At 47.5% G+C, this 26918-nt stretch overlaps 2 protein-coding genes and 1 long non-coding RNA gene across 4 annotated transcripts in view; 2 read left to right on the top strand and 1 right to left on the bottom strand.

Annotated features, from left to right (window-relative positions):
* Positions 1-11223, top strand: part of SLC13A2 (solute carrier family 13 member 2) — a 43164-nt gene extending 31941 nt beyond the window's left edge. The window contains exons 7-12 of the mRNA XM_069089817.1: positions 3058-3276; positions 5602-5690; positions 6089-6210; positions 7417-7578; positions 8463-8600; positions 10523-11223. Coding sequence (XP_068945918.1) covers positions 3058-3276; positions 5602-5690; positions 6089-6210; positions 7417-7578; positions 8463-8600; positions 10523-10696 — 904 coding nt within the window. The 3' untranslated portion in view covers positions 10697-11223. The remainder of the gene's footprint in view (positions 1-3057; positions 3277-5601; positions 5691-6088; positions 6211-7416; positions 7579-8462; positions 8601-10522) is intronic.
* Positions 641-25596, bottom strand: LOC138162545 (uncharacterized). The gene is made up of 3 exons (XR_011168655.1): positions 25159-25596; positions 3116-3257; positions 641-889 (listed from the first exon to the last, which is right to left on the bottom strand). It is a non-coding gene; the product is annotated as an uncharacterized lncRNA (long non-coding RNA).
* The window catches only part of FOXN1 (forkhead box N1), a 51530-nt gene continuing 47854 nt past the window's right edge, over positions 23243-26918 (top strand). Inside the window, exon 1 of one of the 2 annotated variants that reach the window (XM_069089815.1) lies at positions 23243-23393. The gene's annotated coding sequence lies outside the window, so the exon portion shown is untranslated. Of the gene's footprint in view, positions 23594-26918 lie in introns of both variants that reach the window. The other variant, XM_069089816.1, reaches the window with a different exon arrangement.

The following is a 26918-nucleotide window of genomic DNA, read 5'->3' as shown; positions in this document are numbered from 1 at the left end:
ACCCCTCTTCAGGCAATCTGCTAGCTCCAGAAGCTACTGAGGAAGACTGAGGCTGGTGGATTCCTTGAGTTAAGGGAGTTTTGACCACACTCAATCTGGCACTAACTTGAGGAACCCTGTGGGGCTCCTGGAGCCAACAGATTGTGCTTTTTGCCCCACCTGGCCAGGACTACCCTTACTTCTGGACAGTCAGTCCTGGGCATTCCAGCATCTACTTCCTTCTGCTCCCCATACACTACAGACAAAAATACATCTTCTGTCCCAAAGAGCAACTAGCAACATATGAAGTCAATGTCATATAGTGGAAAGAACTCTGGCCTTGGTGTCAGAGGATCTGGATTCAAATTCTTTCTTACTGTTACCTGTGTGATATTAGGCAAGCCACTTTACTCTGTGCCCAGGTTCCCTCCTCGGTAAAATGGGTTGAACTAAATGATCCTTAGGGTCATTTCCATCTCTAAATCTAAACAGGGCCCTATTAAAGAAGCAGTAACCAATTTTTTCTTATATGGAGTAAGGTCTCAGAAGGGGGAAGGAGAGGAATGCAGAGAGCTCTTTAGATAATGTGAAAACAGAAGATATCCACAAAAACTTATTTTTAAAAAGGAAATAGTAACCAAAAAAGAAATAAAAATAGTAATAGCATTTATTTGGCATTTTGAGGCTTGCAAAGCACTTTACAAATGTTATCTAATTTTATCTTCACAACAAACCTCATTATCCTCATTTAATATATGAGGAAACTGAGGCAAACAGAAGTTAAGGGACTTGTTCAGAGTCACACAGCTAGCAAGTGTTGGAGACTGGATTTGAACACAGGTCTTCATGACTCCATATGTAGCCTTCTATCCACTGTATCATCTAACAACTTATAATATCCTAGGGTATGCTAGATTAATAGAAGAAAATTAGAAATAAAATAATTTACTTTATATAAATATAATAAATATACAATATAAAATAATAGTTTTCCATAAATATGTAATAAATATACAGTTAAAATAAGTTTTATACAAATATATAAGAAATATACTATATAAAATAAGTTTTATATAAATATATAAGAAATATACAATGTAAAAATATTGTATATAAATATGCAGGATAAAACAATGATTTTACATAAATATAATATTAAACAATAATTTGTACAAATATATCATATAAAATAATGGGTTTGACTAAATATATCATAAATATGTAATATGAAATCAGTAATAAAATATAATTATTGCATTATGTATTACTGTATTAAATATCATTATAGAAGAAAATAACCCCCTCCTGGAATGGATGATTTGTCAAATATAAATTTATTTTTGTAGCTATGGTTCCCCTGCCCTCGATTGGCCCATAGTAATCCTCTTGGAGCTTGATGGCCCAGCTGTCTCATAACCTCAAATGAAAACAGCATCTTCCATCCCTGAAAATCCCCAACTCACTTTAGGATGCCCACACCTGGGCTGTCCATTCTACATTCTGAGTACAGTGGCTCTTCCAATCTTATAATAAATGTTAGCATTAAAATATATAAATAATAAAAATAGCCCTGCATTTGGAGCCAGGGGCAGCAGTGTTTAAAACTGGGCTCTTGGCTCCCTCCCTTCAGAATCTAGCCCCTGTAAAATGAAAGGCTTGCTGGTTGTTGTTCAGTCCTTTCTGAACCTTCATGACCCCATTTGGGGTTTTCTTGGTAGAGATACTGAAGTGGTTGGCCATTTCCTTCCCCAGCTCATTTGACAGATGAAGAAACTGAGTCAAACAGGGTTAAGTGACTTGCCCAGGGTCACACAGCTAGTAAGTGTTTGAGGTCATATTTGAACTCAGGTCTTCCTGACTCCAGGCCCCAGATGCAATGCACTATGGCGCCACCTACTGGCCCCTGAAGGGGTTGGTGAATACTCTAAAATTTCCTTCCAATTCTAACTACAGCTCTAAAATTTTATGAACTTGAGAAGAAAAAACAATACCATCCAAAACTAATCCTATGATGAGAGGAAGGAAGAAAGAAAGGAACGAAAGAAAGAAAGAAAGAAAGGAAAGAAAGAAAGAAAGGAAAGAAAGAAAGAAAGAAAGAAAGAAAGAAAGAAAGAAAGAAAGAAAGAAAGAAAGAAAGAAAGAAAGAAAGAAAGAAAGAAAGAAAGAAAGAAAGAAAGAAAGAAAGAAAGAAAGAAAGAAAGGAAGAAAGGAAGGAAGGAAGGAAGGAAGGAAGGAAGGAAAGGAAGGAAGAGAAGAAAGAAAGAAGGAAAGAAGGAAGGGGAAGGAAGGAAAGAGAAGGAAGGAAAAAAAGAAAGGAAGGAAGGTCCTCAAAGATGAGTCCACTTATCAGATGTCCTTCCTCCTTTCTCTTCCCTTTGTAACTTCCCCAAAGCTGCCTTCTACTCTTAGGGACAAGCTCCCTTTGCATTGTGATCCTAGTGAAAAGAGGATTCAATTTGGAGTGAGAGGTCTTGAATTCAAATCCTGACCATGCTACTTGCTAGCTGTGTGATGTTAGACAAATCATCTCCCTTGCCAGGGCCTCAGTTTCCACCTTTGTATAACAAAGTGGTTGTTGCAGATTTATAGAACTATCCACCTTTGAATCCTATGACCTTTCTCCTAGACAGTAGTAGTTCCTGGCCTGGGTCCATGAACTTTTTTTAAAATAGATTTTGGTAGTTATATTAATGGTTTCCTTTGCAATCCTGTGTTTGTATTATAATCCTCATAAAACTACATAATTTGATAACCAGTATAATTGGTTTCCTTTGTAAATCTATGCATTTTATTTCATTCATTTAAAAACATGATTCTGAGAAGGGAGCCATAGGCTTCATCAGACTGTCTGCCCAGAATGTCCAAGGCACAAAAAAACCACTGAACCCCTTTAAGAAGGAGAAAACATTGGGAGATAAGCCAATGGTTTTCTGTATGACCTTGGGGAAGTCATTTCCCTTCTTTGGCATTAGTCTACCAGTTTATGAAATGAGAATATTAACAAGATGAGCCCAGTCTTGCTCTTGGAGTAGTTCTGTTTGAGGAACCATACGTATGAAAGTGTTCCTTTGCCTGTAGCTTCCGGAAAAACTTCAGCTGTGGAGGGAAGGCTCACGAAAAGGAGAAAGCAGCTTACTACATCATCCAGGCTGAACAGAAGAAGTTGGGCCCCATGAGCTTTGCTGAGAAAGCCGTCACCTTCCTCTTCCTCCTCTTGGTGGTGCTGTGGTTCACCCGAGAGCCAGGCTTCTTCAGTGGTTGGGGCAACGTGGCCTTTCCTAACCACAAAGGGGAAAGGTGAGACAGGGGTGAGAAGCTTCATGTTTGGGGGAGAGGAAAGGGGATAAGGAAAGGCTCTGAGGGAGATGATAGGACCAGTCCCAAGAGTGAACAAGAAGATCCCACCAAACTATGGCCCGATGGGCATCCTTCTGCCACAGGGAAGGAAGGAGGGATGTGAGATGTGGGGAGGAACCTCCCATGAGTGGTGGTCATGGAGGTCAAAGAAATCTTCAGAGAGAAAACCAGATGAGGAGAGCCCGAGACAGAGCTGAAGAGGACTTTGTTTACCGCCTAGTGCAGGGCTCTTAGTCTGGGATCTGTGAACTTGGGTTTTTTTTCTTAATACTTGGTTTTTAATACCTTAATATTAATACTTAATGCTTGGGATTTTTTTTAATATTCTAATAACTATATTTTAATATAATTGTTTATATTTCATTTAATTTAACTTAAATTTCAGTATAATTGTATTTTATGTACTTTGAAAAATAAAGAGGGACCCATAGGCTTCCCCAGGCAGTGGTCTCCAACACAAAAATGTCTTATGGGATGAGAGGAGAGAGAGGGAGTTGGGAGTAGAGGTGTCTGGGATGAGGAGATGGAGAAGGGATGGATTAGGAGGTAGTGGCAGATTTGTTTTGATTTAATAAACATTTATGAAAGGTCTGCTATGGGCCAGGCACTGGGAATACAAAGCCAAGACAGTCCCTGCCCTGAAGGAGTTTACATTTCACTGGGACAATACAATACATAAATAGATAAATAAATACAAGGTAACTTGAGGAGGGAGAGCACTCTAATATTTATAATAGTAGCCAACACTGATACAATGCTTTTAAAGTTCAATTTTTTTTTTTTGGAGGGAGAGGAAGGACAGTTGGGGTTAAGTGACTTGCCCAAGGTCACATGGCTAGTAAGTGTGTCAAGTGTCTGAGACCGCATTTGAACTCAGGTCCTCCTGACTCCAGGGCCAGTGCTCTATTCACTTCGCCACCTAGCCACACTGCTTTTAAAGTTCTTAAACCTTTTATCTCATTGGCTACAATAGTAACAATTTAGAGACATCTGTCAAGATACCTTCACTGTACCTTTAAAGAAACAAAGAATTCTGAGAGTAGGAGATGAGAAGAGACCAGATTCCAGGTTCAGGGGACAGCCTGGATGAAAACAGAAGTAGGAGATGAAATACCCAGTTCTGGGGAAAGCAAGGAGGTCAGTTTGGTTGTAATATGCAGTACATGGAAGAGAGGAAAATAAAAAACCCTGGAAAAGTATTAAGAGATAGGTTGTTGAGGTGGCCAGTTCAAGAATGGAAAATACTTTCAAATTCCCTCTGGTTCAGTTCAGGCAAATTCTTGGGCCCAGTGAGATCCCACCTTCCCCAGGAGGTCTTTCTCAATGTCCCCTCTACCACCCCTGCCACCCCCACTGCTAATGCCTTCCCTTGCATTTGCACTGTGTGTCTATAGCTTGTGTGTGTTTGCTTGTTTAAATGTTCCATTAGACTAAGTTTCTTGAGGGCAGGCACCATGTTCTGACAAGTCTTTGGAGGGTATTATTATATATAACATAGTATGTTCAATACTTAGAGCCATAATAGACGCTTAATAAATGTTTGTTGACTGATGGTCAGATACCAAGGGGTGGCTATCAACTGCTACAGCATCCTAGGGAGGGGTAATAAGGGAGGAGACAGACCCAGCCTCAGGGAGCCGGATGGAGACAACATGTGCACATGGAAAACCACAGGTATAGATAGCAGATCAGTAGGTGAGAATTAATATTCCGACAGCTAAAGTCCCAGCTTCTGAGGAGGCAGGCCTCCAATTGGGAAGACTCCCCGGAGGAGGCAAGGCTTGGACTGAAGCCGTCAATTAGTCAATCAGTGAATTAACCACTCATCCTGATAGAGAATAGGGATCTCATGTGTTTAAAGCTGTTTAAATTGTACAAAGCACTTGGCCTCCCAACGCATGGCCGACCCCCACAAAGGTAAGGCAAGCATTCTATTACACTGCCCTCCTAAGCAATATAAAGGTTGCCCAGGGCCCAGGTGTGGTACCTGCCTTCATCACGTTTACAATCTAGCTGTAGATAAGGAGCTGAGTGATTGCCGTGCACAGTAAGTGCCAGAGGACTTTGGAGCAGAGGAAGGCCAGTGAAGATTGTGAAACATTATGGATGCATGTGAGACTTGGCCTGAGCCTTTAAGGATGGGCTGGACTGAGAGGTGAAGGGGAAAGGCCAGAGCCAACTCCTGACCCCCTTCTCCACAGGCCCTCCTAACCGCCCTCCTCCCCCAAGCCTTTGCACTCACTGCTTACCCACTGTCCCTTGCAGCATGCTCTCAGATGGCACCGTGGCCATTTTCATCGGCATCATCCTGTTTATCGTACCCTCAGAGCTCCCTAGCTTCTCTCAGCAACAGGGTAAGCACTTGGTGGTGGAGGAGGGAGGAAGAAAGGAGGATGGCAGGGCAGAAGTAGGACAGAAATCAGCAAACCTTAGAGAAGGAAGAGTCATCTGATCTGCATCCCATCTCCCTCCCTCCCACCTTTAGGTAAAGTGCCCATTTTACAGAAGGGTAAACAAAGGCCCAGCAAAGGGATGGTCCCATACAGTTACTGGTAGGGGGGCGGGCACTGGAACCTGAGTCTTCCAGGTCCCAGCTCTGTGTTCCTTTTCCCACTTCACTACAATGGAAGGAATTAAGTTCTGTTGCTCTCCCAATACCTGGGCAGAGTGAGAAGAACAGGACTGGGGAGAAGGGATCATCAGGTCATCCTGGGGCTTTTTCAATAACTCAGCTCCTCTCCTTGGGGACCAGGCACGCAGGGGAAGTTCAAGGCCCCACCCGCCCTCCTCAACTGGGATATTGTGAATAAGAAAATGCCCTGGAATATTGTCTTCCTGCTGGGTGGAGGCTTCGCCCTGGCCAGGGGCAGTGAGGTAGGTATTCCCCCGTCCTCACCCCCATCATCTCCCTCTCTGCTCCCTGGCAGAAGAGAGAAAGAAGCCAGGAGAATGAGGAACTCACTGGGTGGGGGAGCTCACATACCACAAGGGAGGACCTAACTTCTGTTCAGAACTTGGAAGTTTTGGGGGGGAGATGAAAAGAAGCAATTTATTAAGAGACATAACATGTATTATATATGTTATATACATAAAATATTATGTGTGTATTATATGTGTGAGTATATTATACATACACACGTGTGTGTGTGCACGATGTCCACACTTGTGATTTCATCAGTGTAGGGAATTTCTAGTGAAGAAATTCTAGGGCTACTAGTGGAGTTTGGCCTGGAGTCAGAAAGACTCTTCTTCCTGAGTTCAAATCTAGCTTCAGATACTGTGTTCCTGAGCAAGTCACTTAACCTGCTTGCCTCAGTTTCCTCATCTGTAAAAGGAGCTAGAAAAGTAAATGGCAAAACCACACCAGTATCTTTGCTAGGAAAACCCTAAAAGTAGTCTTGAGGAGCCAGGTGCAACTAAACAGCAAGCATTTATATGACCCTTTAAGGTTTAAATAAGCATTTTTACACTTGTTATCGCATTTGATCCCCACAACAACCCTATGAAGGAGGTGCCGTTATTATTGTCCCCATTTTATAGATGAGGAAACTGAGGCACATAGAGATAAAGTGACTTAGCCAGAGTCACCTGGATAGTAAGTGTCTGAGACAGAATTTGAACTCAGTTCTTCACACCACCCAGTTACCTCCGGGAAAAGAAAGCATGAGCTTGTTCTTTGGAGTCAGAAGATCAGGTTCAGGGACCTCTTGCTCAGCTTAATCAAATAACGCTGAAATAATTCCTCCCCTCCCCCCCATCCCACCCAGTAATGACCCAACTCAGAGAATTGCTCTCTTATGAGTTGGAGTGGACACATTGCCTGCTACAGCCACAAGGGGACGACAAAAGCACACTCAGGTTGCTCCGATCTTCTGTGGCCTTGGGATCTGATCCCACCTGAGCCTGCTGTGAAGAGAGGGAGCTCCCTGATTCAGCCTCCCCCTAAGCCCAGAGCTCCATGTCTGTCCCACCATGGACTGGGGCAAAGGGGACTTTCTCAGGGCGAACATGCCCAGGAATGTTGTGCTGGAAGGACCTTAGACAGCAGCCAGGCCCCACCACCCTCCTTGTTCCCCATAGTTATCAGGCCTGTCCCAGTGGCTGGGAAACAAGCTGACGCCTCTGCAACACATCCCTGCCCCAGCCATTGCCTTCATCCTTTCTCTCCTTGTGGCTGCCTTCACCGAGTGCACCAGCAATGTGGCCACCACCACCCTATTTCTGCCCATTCTTTCTTCCATGGTAAGACACCCTTCAGCCCCATACCTCTCCCAATCCTGCCTTTTAGAAACCCCTCTTCCCTCGTGTCCCCTCACCCCAAGTCGGCCTGGATCTCTGAGTTTCTAAACTGAGGGACAGGACCCAGCTACATCTATGATTTGTGGAAGAGAGTGGAGAATTCCCAGCCTCCTTGAGCTGCCTGGCCCGGTGACCTCTGGATGCCTGGCTCTTTGGCCCCTGACTCACCTCCACCCCCTACCCTCCCACCCCCATTCCCTGTCCTGGCTGACATCACTAGATGAGAATCTAGAATGTGGTTCTGTCATTTCCCCCCCCCTCCCAACCCCTCCCAATATGAGTCTTGGTCACCCCCAAAGTGACCAGGTGAGATTTCTCACCAGGGGCGTCCCTGGGCCCCAGCCCTCTCAGGGAGCGTTCCCACAGCCCTTTGATGGAATCCCTGTGGTCCCTTTGAGATCGGTTTTATGGGCCCCTCCCCTCTCCACACCTGAAGGGCAGGTCAGCATAGTCATCCTCTGGAGGAGATCTAAGGCCCAGAGAGGGGAAGGGCCCCTCTTAGCCCACAAGGTACCTTCTCAAGTGGGAAACAAGCCCCAGAGCCCTCCTGAGAGCTTCAGGCCTGATGAAAGGGGCTCTGCCCACGTGGGCAGAGAAGGCAGGGGCCAAAGCTGGTCACACTCCCTCAGAAGTGCTCTGGCACTTTTCAGGACTCCCCATCAGTCTCCTTTCTCATCTGTGAAATAATGGGATGGGAGCAGGTGGTATGGACAGACCTCTTCCTGCCCCCTCCCCACCTCACCTTCATGAGACCAAGGCTATGACTTTTTTATTTCCTCCCTTCCCTGATTGTTCTGACCTCTCCTCCCCTTTGTCTTCCCTGATAGGCCCAGGCCATCTGCCTCAACCCACTCTATGTGATGCTCCCCTGTACCATGGCAGCCTCTCTAGCCTTCATGCTTCCTGTGGCCACCCCACCTAATGCCATTGTCTTCTCCTTTGGGCAGCTCAAAGTGTGTGACATGGTGAGTAGGAGAGGAGAAATGGGGGGGGGGGAAGCTTCCCCTTCCACCACACACACATTTCTATTGTCTCCTCCCATTCTACTGCATGGAAACAGGCTAGAGGCAGTAGGGAGGGAAAGAGGTAGAAACAGAGGGTCCTAGTAGACTGCAAGCTGGATACAAGCCTCAGCTCAAATGCTCTCCTATATGATGCCTTTCCCTTTTCCCCCTTAAGCACCTTCCTCCTACTTCATGTCCACACCTATTCATGTACATATTATCTCCCTACTTGGTGGGGGAGGGAGAGGTCATCTTTGCCTACCCAGCTTTTAACAGGATGCCTGGTACATAGACTTAATAAACCCTTGTTGATTGATTAATTGATAGAAAACATGGAAAGATCTCATTTCTAGGGTCCAGATTAAGATGCAAGGGAAAGTGAGGGGGACCAAAGAGCACCTCAGCTAGTAGGGGAGAGGAAGGGAGTCCACTTTCCTTCTCCAAAAAGTACAGCATGGAACAGTCCAAAGAATGTTGAACTGGCTCTGGGTTCAAATCCCAACTCTGTCACTTATGCTCTGGGTGACTTTGGTGTTCAGCATGTTTCACCTCCTTCAGCAAAATGAGAGGATTGGGCTAGACCAGGGCTTCTTAAGCTTTTTCCACTCGTGACCCCTTCAACACTTCTGAAACTGTGGGTCATGACCCCATTCGGATTCTGTGGACTCTTCTAGCTCTAGAACCACAATATTGAAGTAGTTGCTTATTGCTTTGTTCTTCCCTCACTTCCCTTGTCCCTGAAGAATGTAAGCTCCTTGAGGGGAGACTACTTTGGATCCCCTAGCACCTAGTACTATGCCTTGTTTATGATAGACACTTAAACATTTAATAAGTCTTTGTGAGATGGGATGAGAAAAGATGAGATGGATGGAATGGGATGGGATGTGAAGAGATAGGGTGAGATAGGATGGAAAGAAGGGATAAGAGAGGATGGGATGGGGTGGGATGGGGTGGGATGAGATGGGATGGGATGGGATGGGGTGGGATGGGATGGGATGGGATGGGAAGAGAAGAAAAGAGATAGGATGAGATGGGATGACATTCCATTCCTCCCCTAGGAGGACCTGGATTCAAATCCTGACTCAGACACCTTTTGGTTTCCAAATCCAGAACAAATCATTCACATCTCTGTACCTTAGTTTCTGTACTTGCAAAATGAAGTAGGGGGTGGCCTCTAAGGAATAAAGGAAACAAGCCTCTATTATGTTCTTCTGTGTATCAGAAGCACTGTATAAATATTATTTTATTTGACCTTCACAATAACCTGGTAGTTAGGTGTCATCTTTATTCCCATTTTACAAGTTGAGGAAACTAAGGCAGACAGACATTAAGCAACTTGCTAATTAATAAGCTAGTGAGTGTCTGGGGTTGAACTTGAATTCAGGTCTTCCTGACTCCCAGCCCAGGACTCTATCTGTTGTTTTTCAGTCATGTCCAACTCTTTGTGACCCCATTTGGGGTTTTCTTGGCAGAGATATTAGAGTGACTTGCCATTTTCTTCTCCAGGTCATCTTACAGATGAGGAAACTGAGCCAGATAGGGTGAAGTGACTTGCCCAGGGTCACACAGTCAGTGTCTGAGAAAGCTGAGTCTTCCTGACTCCCAGCCTGGCACTCTATCCGCTGTGCCATCTGGCTGCCCAGGGCCCTATCTACTGCTGTTTTAAGGTCCTTTCCAATTCTAAATCTGTGATTCTATGACTCCATCTCCCCCACTCTGTTCAATCAATCAACCAACAAGTTACAACGCTAAACCCTAGGGATACCAGGGAAAGCAAAGACATTCCCTGCCCTCAAGGACCTACATTCTAACCTAATTCCAGCTGGGGTGGGAATCCCTCCGAGCCACTCACAAACCCCTGTCATCTCTCTCCCCTCTCCCAGGCCAGAGCAGGATTCCTTCTCAATATCTTTGGAGTGCTGACCATCTCACTGGCCATCAACACGTGGGCCTACCCCATCTTTGGACTGGACCAATTCCCAGACTGGGCCCAGGCCAACATCACTGCCTCTTGCCAAGTCAATGGCCAGTTCAACACAAGCTTGGGCCTCCCTTAATCTCCCTGGGGAGGGAGTCAGCTCAGAGAAAGGCCAATGATGCTCACTGAACCCATACTCTCAGGCCTTTCAACCTCAGTGTCTGGGCAGGGCTATGGATGGTGAAGAGGAAATCCCAGCATGAGTGTGAATGGGCACGTGTGTACATGTGAGTTTGCTCATGTTACATAACATGTATGTATGTCAGGGGCATGTGTGCTCATGTGACTGTGGTGTGTTTGCATGGCACGCCTGTACATGTGTTTATGTGTGTCTGTGTGACAACCAACTGAGGGTGTTTGATGCCAAACTTTCTTTGGTTTCTCAAAAGACATGGCTAAAGCCCCTTTGGATTATATTTATTGAGACTCTGGGGAGGGTCATGTTGGAAGTTCCCAGAACCCATATGACTTGAGTTTCAGCCCCTCTGCAAGGAGCTTAAGCAGTTCGATCAGCTGGCTGGACAGCTCCTCCCTTGAAGAGTCTGGGGCTGGGGTTGGGGAGGAGGGTCAGGGAATTTGCCACATTAAAGATTTTTTGGTATTGTAGACTCTGCACTCATTTAAGGGACTACCCTAGCCTCTGCTTCTGAACAAGCCAACCTGCACATTGGCCCCAGAGTTTGGGGGCCTGGGCATTGGGGGAAGGGGAAAGGGAATGCCTTGTCCTGAGGCTAGGGAGGCCCTTGGTCTAGTTTGGAGGCTTCTCTAGGGGATCAGCAGAGATCACTGGGAGGAGTTCTGGCTCACCAGTCCGAGGACCTGAGTTCATATCTTGCCTTCACCATTTAAGCCCTGGGGCCATATGGGCAGGACTCTCTGGGTGTCACTTTATTCATAGATGGCCCTTGAGGTCCTTTAATTTCTTTGGCTTCATTTTCTTTTATCTGAAGAGATGACCTTTAAGGTTCCTTCCAGATCTAAAAATCTATCCTAGAACTTGGGGCTAGTGGAGAAATCTAAGAGCTGGAAGGGCGGAAGAAAGAGTAGAAGAGAAGGTGCTGGCTCTGCTGGGCTTGGGGCTGAAAGGGTCCTTAGAAATCACCCAGATCAACCCCCTCACTTTACACATGAGGAAACTGAGGCTCAGAGAGAAATAGCTTGCCCAGCATCACACAGCATTCAAACCCAAGTCCTCTGACTCCAAATCTAGCACTTTTCAAACTGCACCAAGATTCAAGAAATCAGTTCAGCCCCACCACAAGGCACCCACCATGCCAGGCAGCTGCCCCAGGGAAAGATGATCCAAGGGAAGCCAAGGGAGATGGGGAGGACTCACTTTTCTTTAGCAAACTTGATCTGTGGGGGGTGGAGGAGATCTAGAACATCAGGTCTGAGCCCTTGGACACCAGTGGCCCAACACTGTGGGGGTGTGCAGCCCCTCCCCCTTCCCCCATGCCAGCCTCACCCCCTGGCATCCATAGCACAGAGAGAAGGTAAGGCCTGGCACCGTTGCCAGGGCCAACCAGAGTAGGCGCAGCCACCCAAGAAAAGCAGGGCTGACATCACCACAGCCGGGCTAATTGGGAGCTGCCGGTCCCTGCCTGTCTTTGGGAAAACCAGCCTACCCCTTCCCAGAGCACTCCCTCACCATTTACATAAAACCCGCCATCCCTGCCAGCTCCAGTGAGCGCCGTCATCCGGACCCTTTCTCAGGCTGGTAAAACCGGTCCTGGGCAGGGAGGGGAGGTAGTGCCACCCAAAAGGAAGGGGCATGATGGTTTGCAAGGCAGCCCCTTTCCTGCTTCCCTGCACAGGAATAGGAGAAGGGAGAGAAAACATGTTATCAGACCCACTGAGGTTTGCCAAAGACTTCCCTAAAGTAGCCTGTGCTCTGAATTGTGTCCATTTCACAGAAGAGGAAACTGAGGCTCAGCCTAAACCCATAGATTTTAGAACCAGAAAAAACCTTAGAGTCTATCTGCTCCACACACACCCTCCCCATTTTTACAGATAAGGAAAGTCAGATAGAGAGAGATTTGAACCTGGGTTGCTGTAGTCCAGACTTGAAGCATGACAATGGAAAGAACACTGACTCTGGACTTCAAATACCATCTTTGTGACCTTGAGATGTTATTTCACCTCCCCAAGCCTCAGTTTCCTCTGTTTAAAATTAGAGGGTTGGACTATGGCCTCTGAAGTCCCTTCCACTCCTAGATCACTGAGCCTATAAAAATGCCTCAAAACAGAGCCCAAGGACAGGCAGCTGCACTCCACAATCCCTTCTCCCCTCCCCGGCCCCCAGAGTCCTTCCTTCTTGTCATCTGTTACTCTTACTGTTACATCTCTCACTGTCTGGTGGTCCCTTCTTACGTCTAATTTCTCACCTGCCGTATTTCACTGACCAATATCATTATAAGCCCACTCTCCCCTTTTCGGGAGCCTCCAAAGCATCCCATCTGATTGTCCTTCCTGCTGCACTTTAGGTGGGATAGAGTGAGGAAGGGGAAAAGGGATGAGGAGGAAGACAGGGGAGACCCCAGATCACTGCAGCAGCCTGAGAAACCCTTTGCACCAGACTCCTAAGCCTTAGCACGGAACACAACAGCTTCGCTCACCTCCAGCAGAAGCTGGGTGAAGAGGGGGTGTGTGTGCTGGGGACTGGACTGAGGGGGAGAGATGGGCCTGGGGGAGGAGAAGACAGAAGAGGTGAGAAGGGAGGGGGCTGCTGAGATAGGGAGAATGCAGCTGTCCCCTGAGGGTGAAGGGGGGGCATCCTGACAGTACTTGCCACAAGATTCCCAGAGAAGTGAGTTCTCTGGAGCCAGCTGTCCTTGGTCCCTGGGGGCTGGCATTCCTCACCCATGAAGTACAGGGATATAAATCATTTCCCCCACCCCCACCTCTGAGACACACCTGGGAACCCTACCCCCTTAGGAGACAGCCCCCATGCTAGAGAGAGGGTATTCCCACCCTCACTCCTCTTTCCCAGGTTTGGCTTCTCCATTTTCATGCAACCCCCTCCCTTATTATCATCACTATGCCCAAAAGGAACACTTACCCATAACTTCAGAGTGTAGTGGGCTCCCCCTACTCTGGGGTCTCCTTAGGAGCAGCCCCCAAACTCTAAGCTTAACATATATCCATGGTTGAAAAAAACAAAGCCCCTCCCTTGATCTCCCCCAAATTAGGCTAAAATTAGTTCACGAGCATTAGACAAATTTTTTTAAATGGTTCTACTTTAAATGTGGGTACTCCCAATCCCTGCCCACTGTCCCCAGTCCCTCTGAGGATCCAGTTCCAGAAAGAAGACAAAGTCACTCTCTCAGCCCACTTTTCCAAGGAGTTCCAGTATCTCTCCTTTTTCCTTCTCCCAAGGCAGGCAGGGAAAGAAGGAAAGGGGTACCCAAGAAGACACCCAGATAATGGTACACAACAAACACCTCCAGGAAGAAAGGATTGTTCCCTGGGTCCTGCCAGGATGAGGGGTGGGGGAGGGAGGTGGACACCAACCTAGCACCTGCAGCTCTTCCCTTCCTCCACTGTTAGGACATCTGTGGATATGGCAGAAACAGCCCGGCCCTGGGTTGGATCAGGGCGGCCGGACCTGGGGGTTCTCCTGAGTTCAGGTTGCCAGGCCTATGTGCTCTCCTGGGCTCAGGCTGCCAGGCCTCACCCAACCATTCCGAAAACAGCATTCTCAGCAGCAGCACCTGCTGTACTAATCACCATCATTAGTCCAGCAATAAAGCGGGCACCAGGACCAGAGATCCTTTGAAGGGCCTGTCCGCCTCCAGCTAGACTTGTACCGACATCCCCCCCCTGCCATCTAGGACCGTGACAGGTGGATAGAGCCTAGGAAGGAGGCCAGCAAGCAAGAGAGCAGCCCCTTCCCCCATTTCCTGCTGAGATTTTGGAGGGACTTTGGCAATAATCACCTCAGTGATGAAGGAATTTGTTGCTAAAAAGTAGGCATTTAGCAATTGTTTGTTAACTGACTGACTGACCAACTAACTTAGAGCTGAATTGAGCCTGGGGTGGGAAGAACTGGTAAACTCTCCATCACTGGAAATGTGCAAATACAAGATGGAAGATGCTCTGTTGGGACTATATAAGGGTGATTCCTGCTTTAGACAAGGGAGGGGGGGTTGAACTAGCACATCCCTGAGGTCCTTCTTTATCTAGTATTCGGGGGGACTCAGGAAAGCATGCAGTCTCTGGTCCCCAATGCCCCAAACTGTATAAATCCCCAGGGCGCTCACTCGCTCCTTGCCCTCTCCCTGCCCCATACTGTCTCCCCAGGAGAGACGCATCAATGAAAACTCCACGACTCTGTCAACCCCACCTGAAAGTCCATCCTTGGATCTGCCTCAGTCCCAAAGATGGGGGGCTGGAGAGGTGAGGGAGAAGACAAGTGCCAAGTGGTGCCTCCCCTGGGCCCAGTCATGGAGAAGGAGGAGCTCCTAGGAGGAGGGGAGGGCCCTTGGGCCCAGGTCAGAGAGAGAGGGAGGGGAGCTGGGTCTCCCTCGACTCTCACTCCCATGATTCTCCCCTTCAGTCAATGCCCAAGCTTCTAGCTCCCTCCAGTTTTCCTTTCCATCAGAGATGGTGCCAGGGGCACCAATGAGAAGTCTGGAGATTTCCGACACCCAAACTGGGGGCAGAACAGGGGACTTCTCCCTCAAGCCAACAAGCATCTCAAGAAGGATGGAAATCAGGCTTAGGGGGAAAGGGAATATGCATTTATATAATGCCTGCTATGTACCAGGCACCGTAACAAGCACTTTTTACAAACATCATCTCATTTGATTCTGACAACAATCCAGTGAGGTGGTGCTGTTCTTATCCCCATTTTCCAGCTCAGAAAAACTCAGCAGACAGAGTTTAAATGACTTACTCAGGGTCACCCTGCTAGAAAGTGTCCAAGGCTGGACTTGAACTCCCTGATTGTAAGCCCAATCTTTTACCCACTGTACCACTCAACTGCCTCCTAAGGAAGAAACTCTCCAAACCAATCAGATCCAGGCAACCCCCCTCCCCAGAATCAAGCCATCTAACCGGTCTGACCCCCCACTTCACCTCCTTCCTTCCCTTTCTTACACATTACTATCATTGACCTTCCACTACCATCTGGAAAGTTGATGTGGTAAAAAGAAGGATGAGTTTAAAGTCACAGGATGGAGGTTTAAATCCAAGCTCTTCGATTTGTATCCTCTGTATGACCTTTACCTCTCTAAGCCTCAGTTACCTCATTTGTAAAAAGAGGGGGGTGAGCAATGTTTTTATTGTTCAGTCTTGTCCAATTCTGTGACCCCAAGGGGGATTTTCTTGGCAAAGGAGTGGCTCACCACAGCCTTCTTCAGCTCATATGATAGATGAGGAGACTGAGGCAACCAGGGTTAAGTGACCTACACAGTAAGTGTCTGAGGTCGGATTTAAACTCAGGAAGATGAGTCTCTCTGTCACTCCCTCTAAACACTCTCTCCATTTTGTCATCCAGCTGCCCAAGGTTGAACAATATGGCTTCTGATGCCTCTCCCAGTTCTAAGGCAATTGGAAATATATCCAATGATATATTTCAACTCCCTCATTTAATTAAAAATTTCTATTCTAAATTTAAACATTAAATGCCATGAGAACTTCCATATCTAAAGTAGAACTGAAGAAAAAGAACTGTGCATAAAACTGTAGATCTCTGTTATAGATAGCTTCCTTTCCCTTTAAATAGATAGCAAATTCAGCATAGAACTTTCAAAGCTGTCCTGCCTGTCTGTGCTTCCTTCTGATCTTCCTTCTTTTCTCTCCCATGCCTCAACTCTGACTCACCCCCCAAATAGAGAAAAGAAAAACAAAGTTCTTCTATTAGATATCCATCGGTTCCTTCCATTTTTACAGATGAAGAGATCAAAACCCAGATTGGGAGTGACTTTTCCAAAACCACAAAAAGAATAAAGATTAGATGTGGGATCTGACCCCCAGGTCTCTGGTGTTTAGCTCTGGGGATCTTTCCAGTTAAAGGACTCAAGAGAACAGAATCAGAAAATTGGATTTAATTTAGAAGCCAATTTGAGCTCATCTGGAAGGAAGAGAGGGAGGGATGGGAGACCATTCCCTCTATTAAAGCTTCTTTATATAAGAACAGTGGAAATGGATCTATTTGGGAGAACCCAGTTGGGATGAGGAAATTGAGCAGGAAGAAATTTCCTTCCCACTCCCACTTGAGTCTATAGCCCCCTTCTCCATTGTCCCTCCAGCCTCCTCAGCCTTGGCCATCCAGGAAGCCACCAGGGCTCCTTGCAAAGCCAGCCCCTTCCCTCAGGTGCTTAGGGCCCCAAGCCTCCTGTCTCAAGGTGGGTGTGTCCCCCCAATTCCCAGGGATTGTCCTTCATCCCCATCCCCTATTAATAAGCTGGTCCAGGCTGGAGGTATCTATTAATCCTTTCAGCATGATCATTAGGCAGTAATAGAGGCCCTGGCTGTTTCCTCCAAGGCCCTGAGGTGGAGCATTAGAGACCCTGATCTGTTCCATAAGAGAGTCACAGTCACTCCTTGGGGGTGGAGTGAGGACTGGGGAGGCTAGAGGCCCTTGGGCACTGAGGATCCCTCCAAAGCCAATGGGGAATGGGACCAGAGTCCCCCTTCTAGACCACTAGTATATAGGAGAGAATGGGAAGCTGGGAAATGAGGGATGACACCCCTAAGGTGAGAAATATACCCCTGGCCTCTGGCCCAGTTCTGTGGAAGTGACTCTAGAGTTTGCTCCAGTCTCGATCACCCTCTGCCTGCCTGACTTGGGAGGGATCTTTCTGCCTCATATATGTCACCTCCTCCCCCATTGAAGGCTTTTGCAGCCAGAGGGGTTGAGGCCAAACCAGGAACCCCCCCCCCCAGCCTCCTAACATTGCCCCTCCCTGACAGACCCCCTCCAGCTAACAGCTCGGAAACTCCCTGGATTTCCCCAGGCAGGCCGTAGGGTCACCCAACCAGAACCAGCTCAGGCCTCCAGGCCCTACTCTCCCTAGTGCTCTCCACCCCCACCCCCACCCCACACTGGTTCACTCCTCACCTGCCAGAAAAGAACCACAGTTTGGTCTGGGAAAATGTCTCTCCTGGTTCTCAAGTACATGGAGCCCACCAGCCTTGGGTTCAAGAGCTGACTGGGGACCAAGTCCATTAACTTAGATGTAACTAATAGCCCTGACCCATTCCCCCCAGACCTTTCCACTATGCCCCAGATCCTAAACCTTACTCTTCTCTGCTCCTTTGAAGAAACCCTCTGTAACAAGCCCTCTCCCTTCCCTCCTTTTCAGCCTTAGCTCATTTCTGACTCACTAGCTGCCTCCAGGAAGTCTGCCTGTCTTAACCTCAGCTCCACTCTGATCTTGTCTTTATTATGTGTCCCTTTTGTGCTTAGCTCACCTCAACCTGGCTGTTACTCAACTTATCGTTCTTCATCCACTCTCTTCACCTCCAGTCTCCCAGTTCCTGTGCCTAGAATTGTCTCTCTTTTCACTTTTGTGAATTTGAATTCCTGATTGTCTTCAAGGCTCAAGCTCTACCTTCCACCAGCCCCTAACTGCCTCCGGAATCACTTTATATCCAATGTGTGTGTTTTCTAATTTAATATTTTATTTTTTCCCCAAATACATTCTCTTTATGTCCATTTTGCATATCTATTAAATCTATATTTATATACATGTCTCCCTTGCCTAAACTGGATACTCTCAAAAGACAGGTACAGTCTCACTCTCGTCTTTCTAGAATTGGAAATTGAGAGTATGCCCATCAACTGGGGAACAAGTTTGTGCTATATTATTGTAATGGAATATTATTGTGCTACAAGAAATGATAATTGAGTGGATTTCAGAAAAACCTGGGAAGACTTACATGAACTGATACAAAGTGAAGTGAACAGAATCAGGAGGATGTTGTACACAGAAACAGCAACGCTGGGCGATGATCACTTTCATCTTTGTTGGCTCAGTGCCTGGCACATAGTAGGCGATTAATAAATGCTCAACATAGATCGGCTACCTGCAATTGTTCAGTTGTCTTGGGAGGTGCTCATAGACAGTCCCTCTCAATTTATTCAAAGTTATCTGAGTGTTGATTTCGTCCAGCTCAATTCGGGGGCAATAAGAGAAGGGTAATAATCATGACTAACATTTATAAAGTGCTTGAGAGTTTGAGAAGCCCTTTATCTCAAAATCCTGTGAGTGCTATTATTATTCCCATTTTGCAGATGAGAACGCTGCCTGAGACTCAGAGAGATTAAATGGGTCACATAGCTAGTTAAGTGTCCAAGGCAGGATTGGAATCCAGGTCCAACTCTGTATGCACTCTACTATGTAAGCTTCTTGAGGGAAGGGACTGTCTTCTGCCTCTTTTTGTATCCCTAGTGCTTAGCACAGTGTAGTATTAAGCACATAGTAGGTGTTTAATAAATGTCTATTGATTGATGGATGATGCCTCTCAGCATAAAGCATAAGGTGTGCTCTTATGAAAGGTGCTTATAATATAATCAGAGGGGTCAGCCCTGCATAGAATTAGAACTAACTTGTCTATAGGTCTGAGATTTACAAACCACTTCTCTCAGGCAGTCGTGCAAGGCAAACAGCAGGAGTATTACCCCCAGCAATTTTACAGATAAGGAAACTGAGCCTCAGTTTCCCACCTTGTAAAGTGACCAGTTTGGTCACATCTAGGTGGTATCTCAGGCTCCTTCCAGCCCTGGCATTCTGTGGCTATGATTCAAAGCTACAGCAGGAAGGAGAGGGTTGAGGCCCTACTCTAATCACTAGCCAAGTCTCCCCTTCTCCTCACATCTGAACCTTTCTCTTCTTAACCCAGCCACCACCCCAGTCCAGGTCCTCATCACCTCTTACCTGAAGTGGCCCCAACACTCTTCTCATTGGTCTGCCTGCATCCCCTTCCCCACTCCATCTTGCACATAGCTGCCAAACTGATATTCCTAAAACACGAGCCCACGCCCCATGTCACTTTGCTGCTCAAAAACCCTTAGTGGCTGACTATTTCCTCAAAGTAATGAACTCTCCCGTTAAGTACTCAAAACCCTTCACAAATTTACTTTATACAATACCCCACCCCTTCCCCAAACACATTCTGTCACTTAAACTAACCCACTTTCTGGTCTCCAATATAGAACATGTCATCTCCTCCTTCCCAGAGAGTCCTTCCCCAGACAGCCCTCCCATTTCTGGAATACTTTCTTCCTCAGTGCTATCTCCCAGAATCTCTAATTTCAGTTCAAATATGAACTCCTAAGAAAGGTCTTTCCAAGTCCCCATTTTGCTAGCCCTTTTATGATAAAAGCCTTAAAGCCAGAATGGACCACCTTTAAATGATAGGAAGGACAACCCTCTTATTTTACAGATGAGGAAACTGAGGCTGGATTCCAGGCTTTCAGTTTGAGTCAGCAGGAAGGTGGGGGTCTTACAGGAGACCCCAAATGACTTCTGGAGGGCCCTTTCAGCTTGAACACTGGGTTTTCCAAGGCTCCAAGGCTGTGACTTCTGCTCAGTGGGGAGGAAGTCACACCTTCCAGAAGGTCCAAAGAACTGAGCTTTCCCATTCCCTAGGCAGAGGCGGAGTCCTAACTTGAGAGAAGTCGATCAGGAACCTTAGCCTGACAGACAGACAGACCCAGACAGACAGCAGACAGAACCATTGACACATTTTTGCAATTGAATCCCTGGGGCTCCTGCCTTCTGCCCAGGGAACCTCCCTAACCTGTATGCAACAGAAATGGGGGAGGAGTGAAGCTGTTCATGTTTTCACTTAACGATGGCTTTGTAAACACCCCTGTGTCCTTATCTGGCATCCTCTTCTGGGCCCCAATTAAAATTTTAGCTCCTTGAAGGCAGGAACTGTTTTAGCTTTTGTCTTTGTATTGCAAGCCTGGCACACAGTAGGCACCTAATGACTCTTGCCAAATTGAAGTGAATTAAATCAGTTAAGGTTGTTTATTATAGTTATTTTTTCTGGCTTCTTAACGCTGTACTAGATTCTAAGCTCTGTGAAGGCAGGATTGGGTCTTATCTAAAACTTTGTGAGCAATTAAGTGGCATAGTGGATAGAGCATCATCCCAGGAGTCAGGAGGACCTGAGTTCAAATTCAGCCTCCAACACTGACTAGCTGTGTGACCCTGGGCAAATCACTTAACCCCAACTGCCTCCCAATAAAATAAAAATAAACTTTGTATTCCCTGCTTCTAGTCTAGCAAAGTGTTCAGTACACAATCTCTGTTTATTGAATGAATGAATGTACTAAAAAATTAATGTCAAAGATAAAAAGGTCAACAAATTGTGAATAATAATCATCTTAAAAGGGAAACCAGATTAAAAAGAACCATGAATTTTCAATTCTCAAGTTAATCTGAGAGACATAGGCACTCAGTTGGCATTTAATTCAATTCAGTTACTTCAAGGGACCACTCTCAGTGGCATGGACCTACTCAGGTGTGACCTTCCATCACCAACACACACACACACACACACACACAGCCCACACCACACCACTACCCAATGGCTTGAAAGTCTGTCTTCCAAAACTGCTGATGTTGACAAATTCGAGCCCCTGTGGGCAATCCCTGCATAAGCTCTCTAAACTTAGCCAGACTGGTCCTCAAGAAACAGACCAGTTACTTGGTACCCACTTACAAAGTCCATACTTGCTCTGTTCAGACATACCAGTGGGAATTCATTTCTTACCCATCACCAATGGGCTTCACCTACACAGCAGAGTTTAGCTATCTCAGACCATCAAATCTTTTTCCTAGTATCACAGAAGTGTAAATGGCGTCTCCCCACTCAGGAATTGATTCCCACTCTGCTGTAGACAGTACCAGAGAATCTTGGGGGTCACAGTGTTCAGAGTTGGAAGAGACCCAGAAACCCAACTAGTTCAACCTCTTTGTCTTACAAGATGAGAAAACGGGAGCCAGAAAATGAAGTGATTTATCCAAGGTCACTCCTGAGCTTGCTATGAATGTCACCAGACCAGGGACTCTCCAGCTGTCTTGGTCCTCATTCTCCACCCCCACCATTAATTGAATGACTTCTCCTAACTTTCCATGAGACAAGGTAAAAGGTCTCTATGGGTTATGGACTTTCGGGTGGCATAGTGGGTAGAGCTGGCCTTGGAAGCCTGGCCAAGTGTGCCCCTAAACAAGTTATTAAAACTTGTATTTGTCCTTTGTTTTCAAACGTCAGGGAAATGATGACATGACTGGCAGTTGACTTTGATTTGAGTGAGGGTACTAGACCTTAAACATAAAATGAGGGGGTTGGGCGAGATGGTCTAAACCTCTAAAGCTATGATCATATGTGGAAGGAATGTGTCCTGAAGACCCCTGGTGAAGGCAAAGGAATTCCCAGGGGCTACACCCAAAGACCTTGAACTTGCCCTCATCTCTCTGTGGTACTCACTGATGGACTTAGAGAAGGGCATATGGACAAGGAAACCAGGGCAAGGAGAAGGAGAGAGGATGGGATGGGGAACCAGAGAGGGAGGCTGACTAGAGGGAAGGGGGGGGGGGGGGGAAGGTGTCAGGGAGGAAAGGAGTCTACTAGAGAGATGGGAGTTAGAAACAGGGAGAGGAGAGGGTGCCAGGCCAGCTTGTGGCTGGGGATATAGAAGAGATAGGGTTAGGACCTGAGCCCGGGTGAGAGAAGGCTCATTCCCAAGATAGATATTCCCCTATAGGGCTCCACCTTCTGAATTAGACTCTGTGTTCCCCAGTGCTAACTCCCTCATAGTCCTAAATCAGAGTTCTTCACAAATGGGTTACTCAGTCTAGGCATTAATAACACACAGACCCAAAGAGGTACCCAAGGTAGAGAGACATGCAGACAGCATAGATAAAGTTGGAGAGAAGATGAACAGAGTCAGAGAGACAGACAGATTCAAAATCATGGGAAAGAACAGACACCAGCAAAGGGTCTTAGTTCCATGCTCTCTACCCCAACAGCCTCAGCTCTAGCCTGGAACAACAGGAATTGATTCTTTGCCTTGGGCCCCACCACCACCCCAAGAGAACTGTGCTCACTGGGGTCTCTCAATTCTGCCCCTAGCTAGCTTCCCCCACAACTCCACCCTCCCACCTTCTCCATGGGTCCCATGTCAATGCCACTATTAGGACCCCATCCCATTTTTCCTTTTCCTAGGGTCTCCTCAAATATACGTGTGGCTGGGCCCTGGCTCTCCCAAAACACATGTGCAGGCCCTGGCAGGCCCTCGCCCCGCCCGTGGGACTGGCACCCCGGGAGAAGGGGCTGGTGGGGTACAGGTGAAGATGATGAGGGAGGGCTAGGAAATGATGTGGGAGGGGAGCCTTCATGCATTCTCTGTGCCCTGGGCATCAGTGGGTCTAGGTTTGGGGAAGGGGGTACGGGTGGCACAGGGAGGGGCAGGGGTGGAGTTTTGGGGGATGGGGTGTGTGGAGGGGGGGGGAAGAGGGCGAGGCCAGGGCTGCACGGGAGGCCAGTACCTGTCAAACAAGAGTGAAAGAGCAAACGGGTGCTTAGTCATTTTTTTTCTTTTCCCATTTTGGCAGGCTGGCCCCCAGGGCGAGGGGAAGCTGATATCATAATTATTGGCTCACCCTGGCAGCTGCCTCCCCTCACCTGATGTCAGCGCAGAACCCCGGCGCTCCCCAAGGCCTGCGCACGGCTTCTCCCCCACCAAAAAAAAACCCGGCCCCCTGCCGCCCAGCCCCCTGAGCCTGGCGCGCCCCACGCCGACCTGCTTCGCTGAGAAGGTAAGAAGAGACCCGGCCCAACTCAGCCGTGGAGGCCAGAGGAGGCTGGGGCCCAAGGGGGTGGGAAGAGAAGCAGGCTACTTAACCATCGGCTGGGGGCTGCTCCTAGGGGGCCGGCCTGGTGCTCGCCCCACACTTTTGTCTGAACCTCCCTCCACCTGCCAAAGGAGAGCAGGGCTGCAGGTTGCTGTCCGGGGCAGGTAAGTGCCCGAGAGCTCCTGGAAGGGGAGGAAGAGGTGCTGTTCCCGAGGGGTCCCACCCTCCTCATCCTCCCTCCGCCTTCTCATGCCCATCCCAGGCCGTCTTACCTCTGTCCTGTTTGATGAATCCAATTGGTATTCTGGATCTATTGCTTGGTGGAAGGGGAGGGAGGAAAAGTCGGGGTGGATGAACTCTGTCGCACAGAACGGGGGAATCAGCAAAGTTTGCCGGGGAGTGGGGAGACGGAAAATCTGAGCAGAAAGATGGGGCTACAGGTTTCTCCAGCCGTGCTATGCCAGAGCTGAGGTTGGGTGGAAGGTGAGGTGAGAAATGGAAATTAGGGGAGTGGATCTGGGATGGGGATGTGCCAATTCTGAGTGGGGATCCCATTAGGTACCGGATTAGCAAGCGACCCTGGACACCGAGGTCTGTTGGGGCAGGGATGAGTGAGTGGGAAATGAGGACAGCATCTTGTTGTGAAGGCAAGTGGAAGATAGACCATGCCCCCTCCTTATTCCAGGGGACTGTGCATGCAAGCAGAGCAGAATGATGGAGACCATTGTTTGAGATTTGGGGGGACAGGGAGTACTCAGGGAAGGAGAGTGGCCAACAAGAGTCAGTGCCAGGAATCCCTGAAAGTCCCAGTAGCCTTGAGGATAGAGAACCCAAAAGGAAACAGATGCATGGAGGTAAAGGGTGAAGGGGAGCATCTGGGTTGGGTTTTTACCATAGCATTGAGAACCCAAGAGTGAAGTGTAACTTGAGATTGTGGATTTTGCACTCATTGAGAGGCAGGGGGATCCCAGGGAAGAAACAGTAGAGACAATCTTCTACCCATCTCCACTGTCCTTCACTCTCAGACAAAGCTGAGGCATTCTCCAACTCCACCTTTTAGAGACTACCCTCACTCCCAAGCCAACCCCTGCTACATCTTCCAGTCTCTTATTGTCGCCAAGGGAAAGAAACACAAAAAGCTGAGGGTCAATTTCCATGGGCTGGAAAACGAGGATATGTTTTCTCCTTTTCACTGTCAGGGAGAATGGGCTTGGAGGGGACAGAGAAGGTGTCCTGGCTGAGGGGGAATCTCTCTCCCTATTCCTAAGGAGAAGTTTAGCTTCTATACTAGCTGTCCTCTCCCTGGTCCAAATCCTGAAAGAAGACGATTACAATGGCTTCCATGAGGACATATCCCTCAAAGACAGAAAACTCTAGTATATTGGGAAAAGTGATGAAATTAGAATCACAGGAGCTGAATGTTGATCCTACCTTTTACACTTACTACCTGAGTGACCTTGGGTAAATCCCTTAACTTCCCTGGGCCACATAAGTAAAATAAGGAAGTTAGGCTCCTGGCAAGCCTACTGCTGCAAACTCCAGCCCTTGATTCTGAGCAGACAGAAACAATCACAGTTCCTTTGGTATAGAAAGATATTCAGGAGGTCTTGGGACTGGGGAAGGTGCCCAAATATCTCTGGAGTTTGGAATCATCATTCCCCCTTAACCCCCCCTTCACCCACCTGTCCAGGACCCATCTCAATCATTTCCTCATATCTCCCCAACTTACTTAGTTCTTGGTCTTCAAAGGCCATCAGTTCACTGTGTACCCTCGAGCAAAGTAATTCATCCCCTCTGGGTCTCAGTTTCCTCCTCTGTCAAATGAGAGTGTTAGATTAGATGGTCTCTAGCCTGGTTTTATCATATGGAACTCTCGTTTGTGGAGAGGAACATCAGAAGTAAGTTCCTGATTTGGCTGTGAGGAGGTAGGATCCCCAGCATCTGGGGCCTCCCCCCTTAGCAAGGCCTTCCTATGGAACTAAACTGATTTCTAGGATAGGCCATTTGTCTCATTTTATAACTAAGGAAACAAAAGTCCAGAATGGTGAAGTGATTCGCCCATGACTGCACAGCTCATAAGCATCAGAATCAGGGTTTGAAGCTAAGCCTTCTGTCTGACTCTAAATCCTGAGCTCAGTGTGGGAAGGGGCCAGTGGTGGCCCAGGTTATAGGCTGAGGAATTCAGTCCTGCTCCAGGCTTGGGAATCCCAAGGGGTCCTGGAGAGGGGGCTGTCAGAGGAAGGGGGTGTGGCCCCCTCAGAGCTCCCAGCCCCTGCCCTGCCCCACCTGCCCCTCCCCTCCCACTGTCTCTACACAGCTCAGCTCCAGGCTCCTGGGGCCTGCCAGGGCATGCCGACCCCCCTGGCCGTGGTCCCTTGCCAGTTTGGTGAGCCAGGAACCTGTTCTCCTGGGAATGCCAGAGAGTTCTTGAAGGACGTTATTTCCCAGGGGCTCAGGGATCCCCAGAATCTTTTGGGGATAGTGAATCTGAAGGAGACAGAATCCAGGGTATTTTGAACATTCACCCACACACAAAAACACATCTTGGCACTTAGCTCCTAGTTCAACCCCCTTCTCCCTAAAAACAAGCAATTCAGCAAACATTTATTAAATACTATCAAGTGCAAGGAACTTTGTTATGTACTGGATATATAAAGATAAGTAATGCCAAGTTTCTGCCCTCAAGCTTATACTCTGCTTAGAGAAAAAATCCTCAGTGCCCATCCTTAGTATTTAGCTCCATCACCTTCCATTGAACCCCCATCACCAGCATTTCAGCTCTCTTCCTGAAATTTCACCTTTCCCTAACACACAGCCCCTGTGCAATTCTTCATCAGCCAAATTACACCATTGATACTGGAGGGGTTTAAGTAGCCATTTAATTCAATCCTTACCTACAAGAGAATCCACTTTATAAAGCACCTGGAAGTTATCGTTCCCCTTAATGCTTACAGGAGGGGAAGGGAAACCCACTACCTTCCTAGGCAGCTCTAACCATTAGAGAATCTTTCCTTATGTCAAATCCAAATCGGCCTGTCTCTGGACTGCCACCCCCAGCTCCTAGCTCTGCCTTCTGGGACAGAGCGGAACAAGCCTAATCCTTCTTCCATGTGGTCTCCACCCCCTAAGCCTTCTCTTCTCCAGGCTAAACATTTCCAGCTCCCTCAATCAGGCTTGAATGGCATCGTTCCAAGTCCCCTTACCGTCCTGGTTCCCTGCCTTCGGATGAGCTCGTCTGTCAATGCCCTTCCTAAAACAGAGCTCCTGAGATCTGAGAGCAGTTTCCCAGACAGGGTCTTATTACTCCCACCCACTCACCCTCCCTTCTTATTTTGGACACTATGCTCTTGTGATACAGCCTAAGATTACATTAAGTTTGGGGGGGCTACCATTTGCATTGCTGCTGAAAGCCTCAGATCTCTTTTCACACTAGCTACACCTCTTCTGTCTTATCAACTTGCAGAGTTGATTTTTTGAACCCAGGAAAAG

Source organism: Petaurus breviceps, unplaced genomic scaffold (assembly GCF_028583685.1).
Source record: "Petaurus breviceps papuanus isolate PSGF00001 unplaced genomic scaffold, PetGlider_PUasm1.0 186, whole genome shotgun sequence".
Taxonomy (NCBI): Eukaryota; Metazoa; Chordata; class Mammalia; order Diprotodontia; family Petauridae; genus Petaurus; species Petaurus breviceps.
The sequence above is the reverse complement of the archived record's forward strand: the minus strand, read 5'-3'. Positions and strand labels throughout refer to the sequence as shown.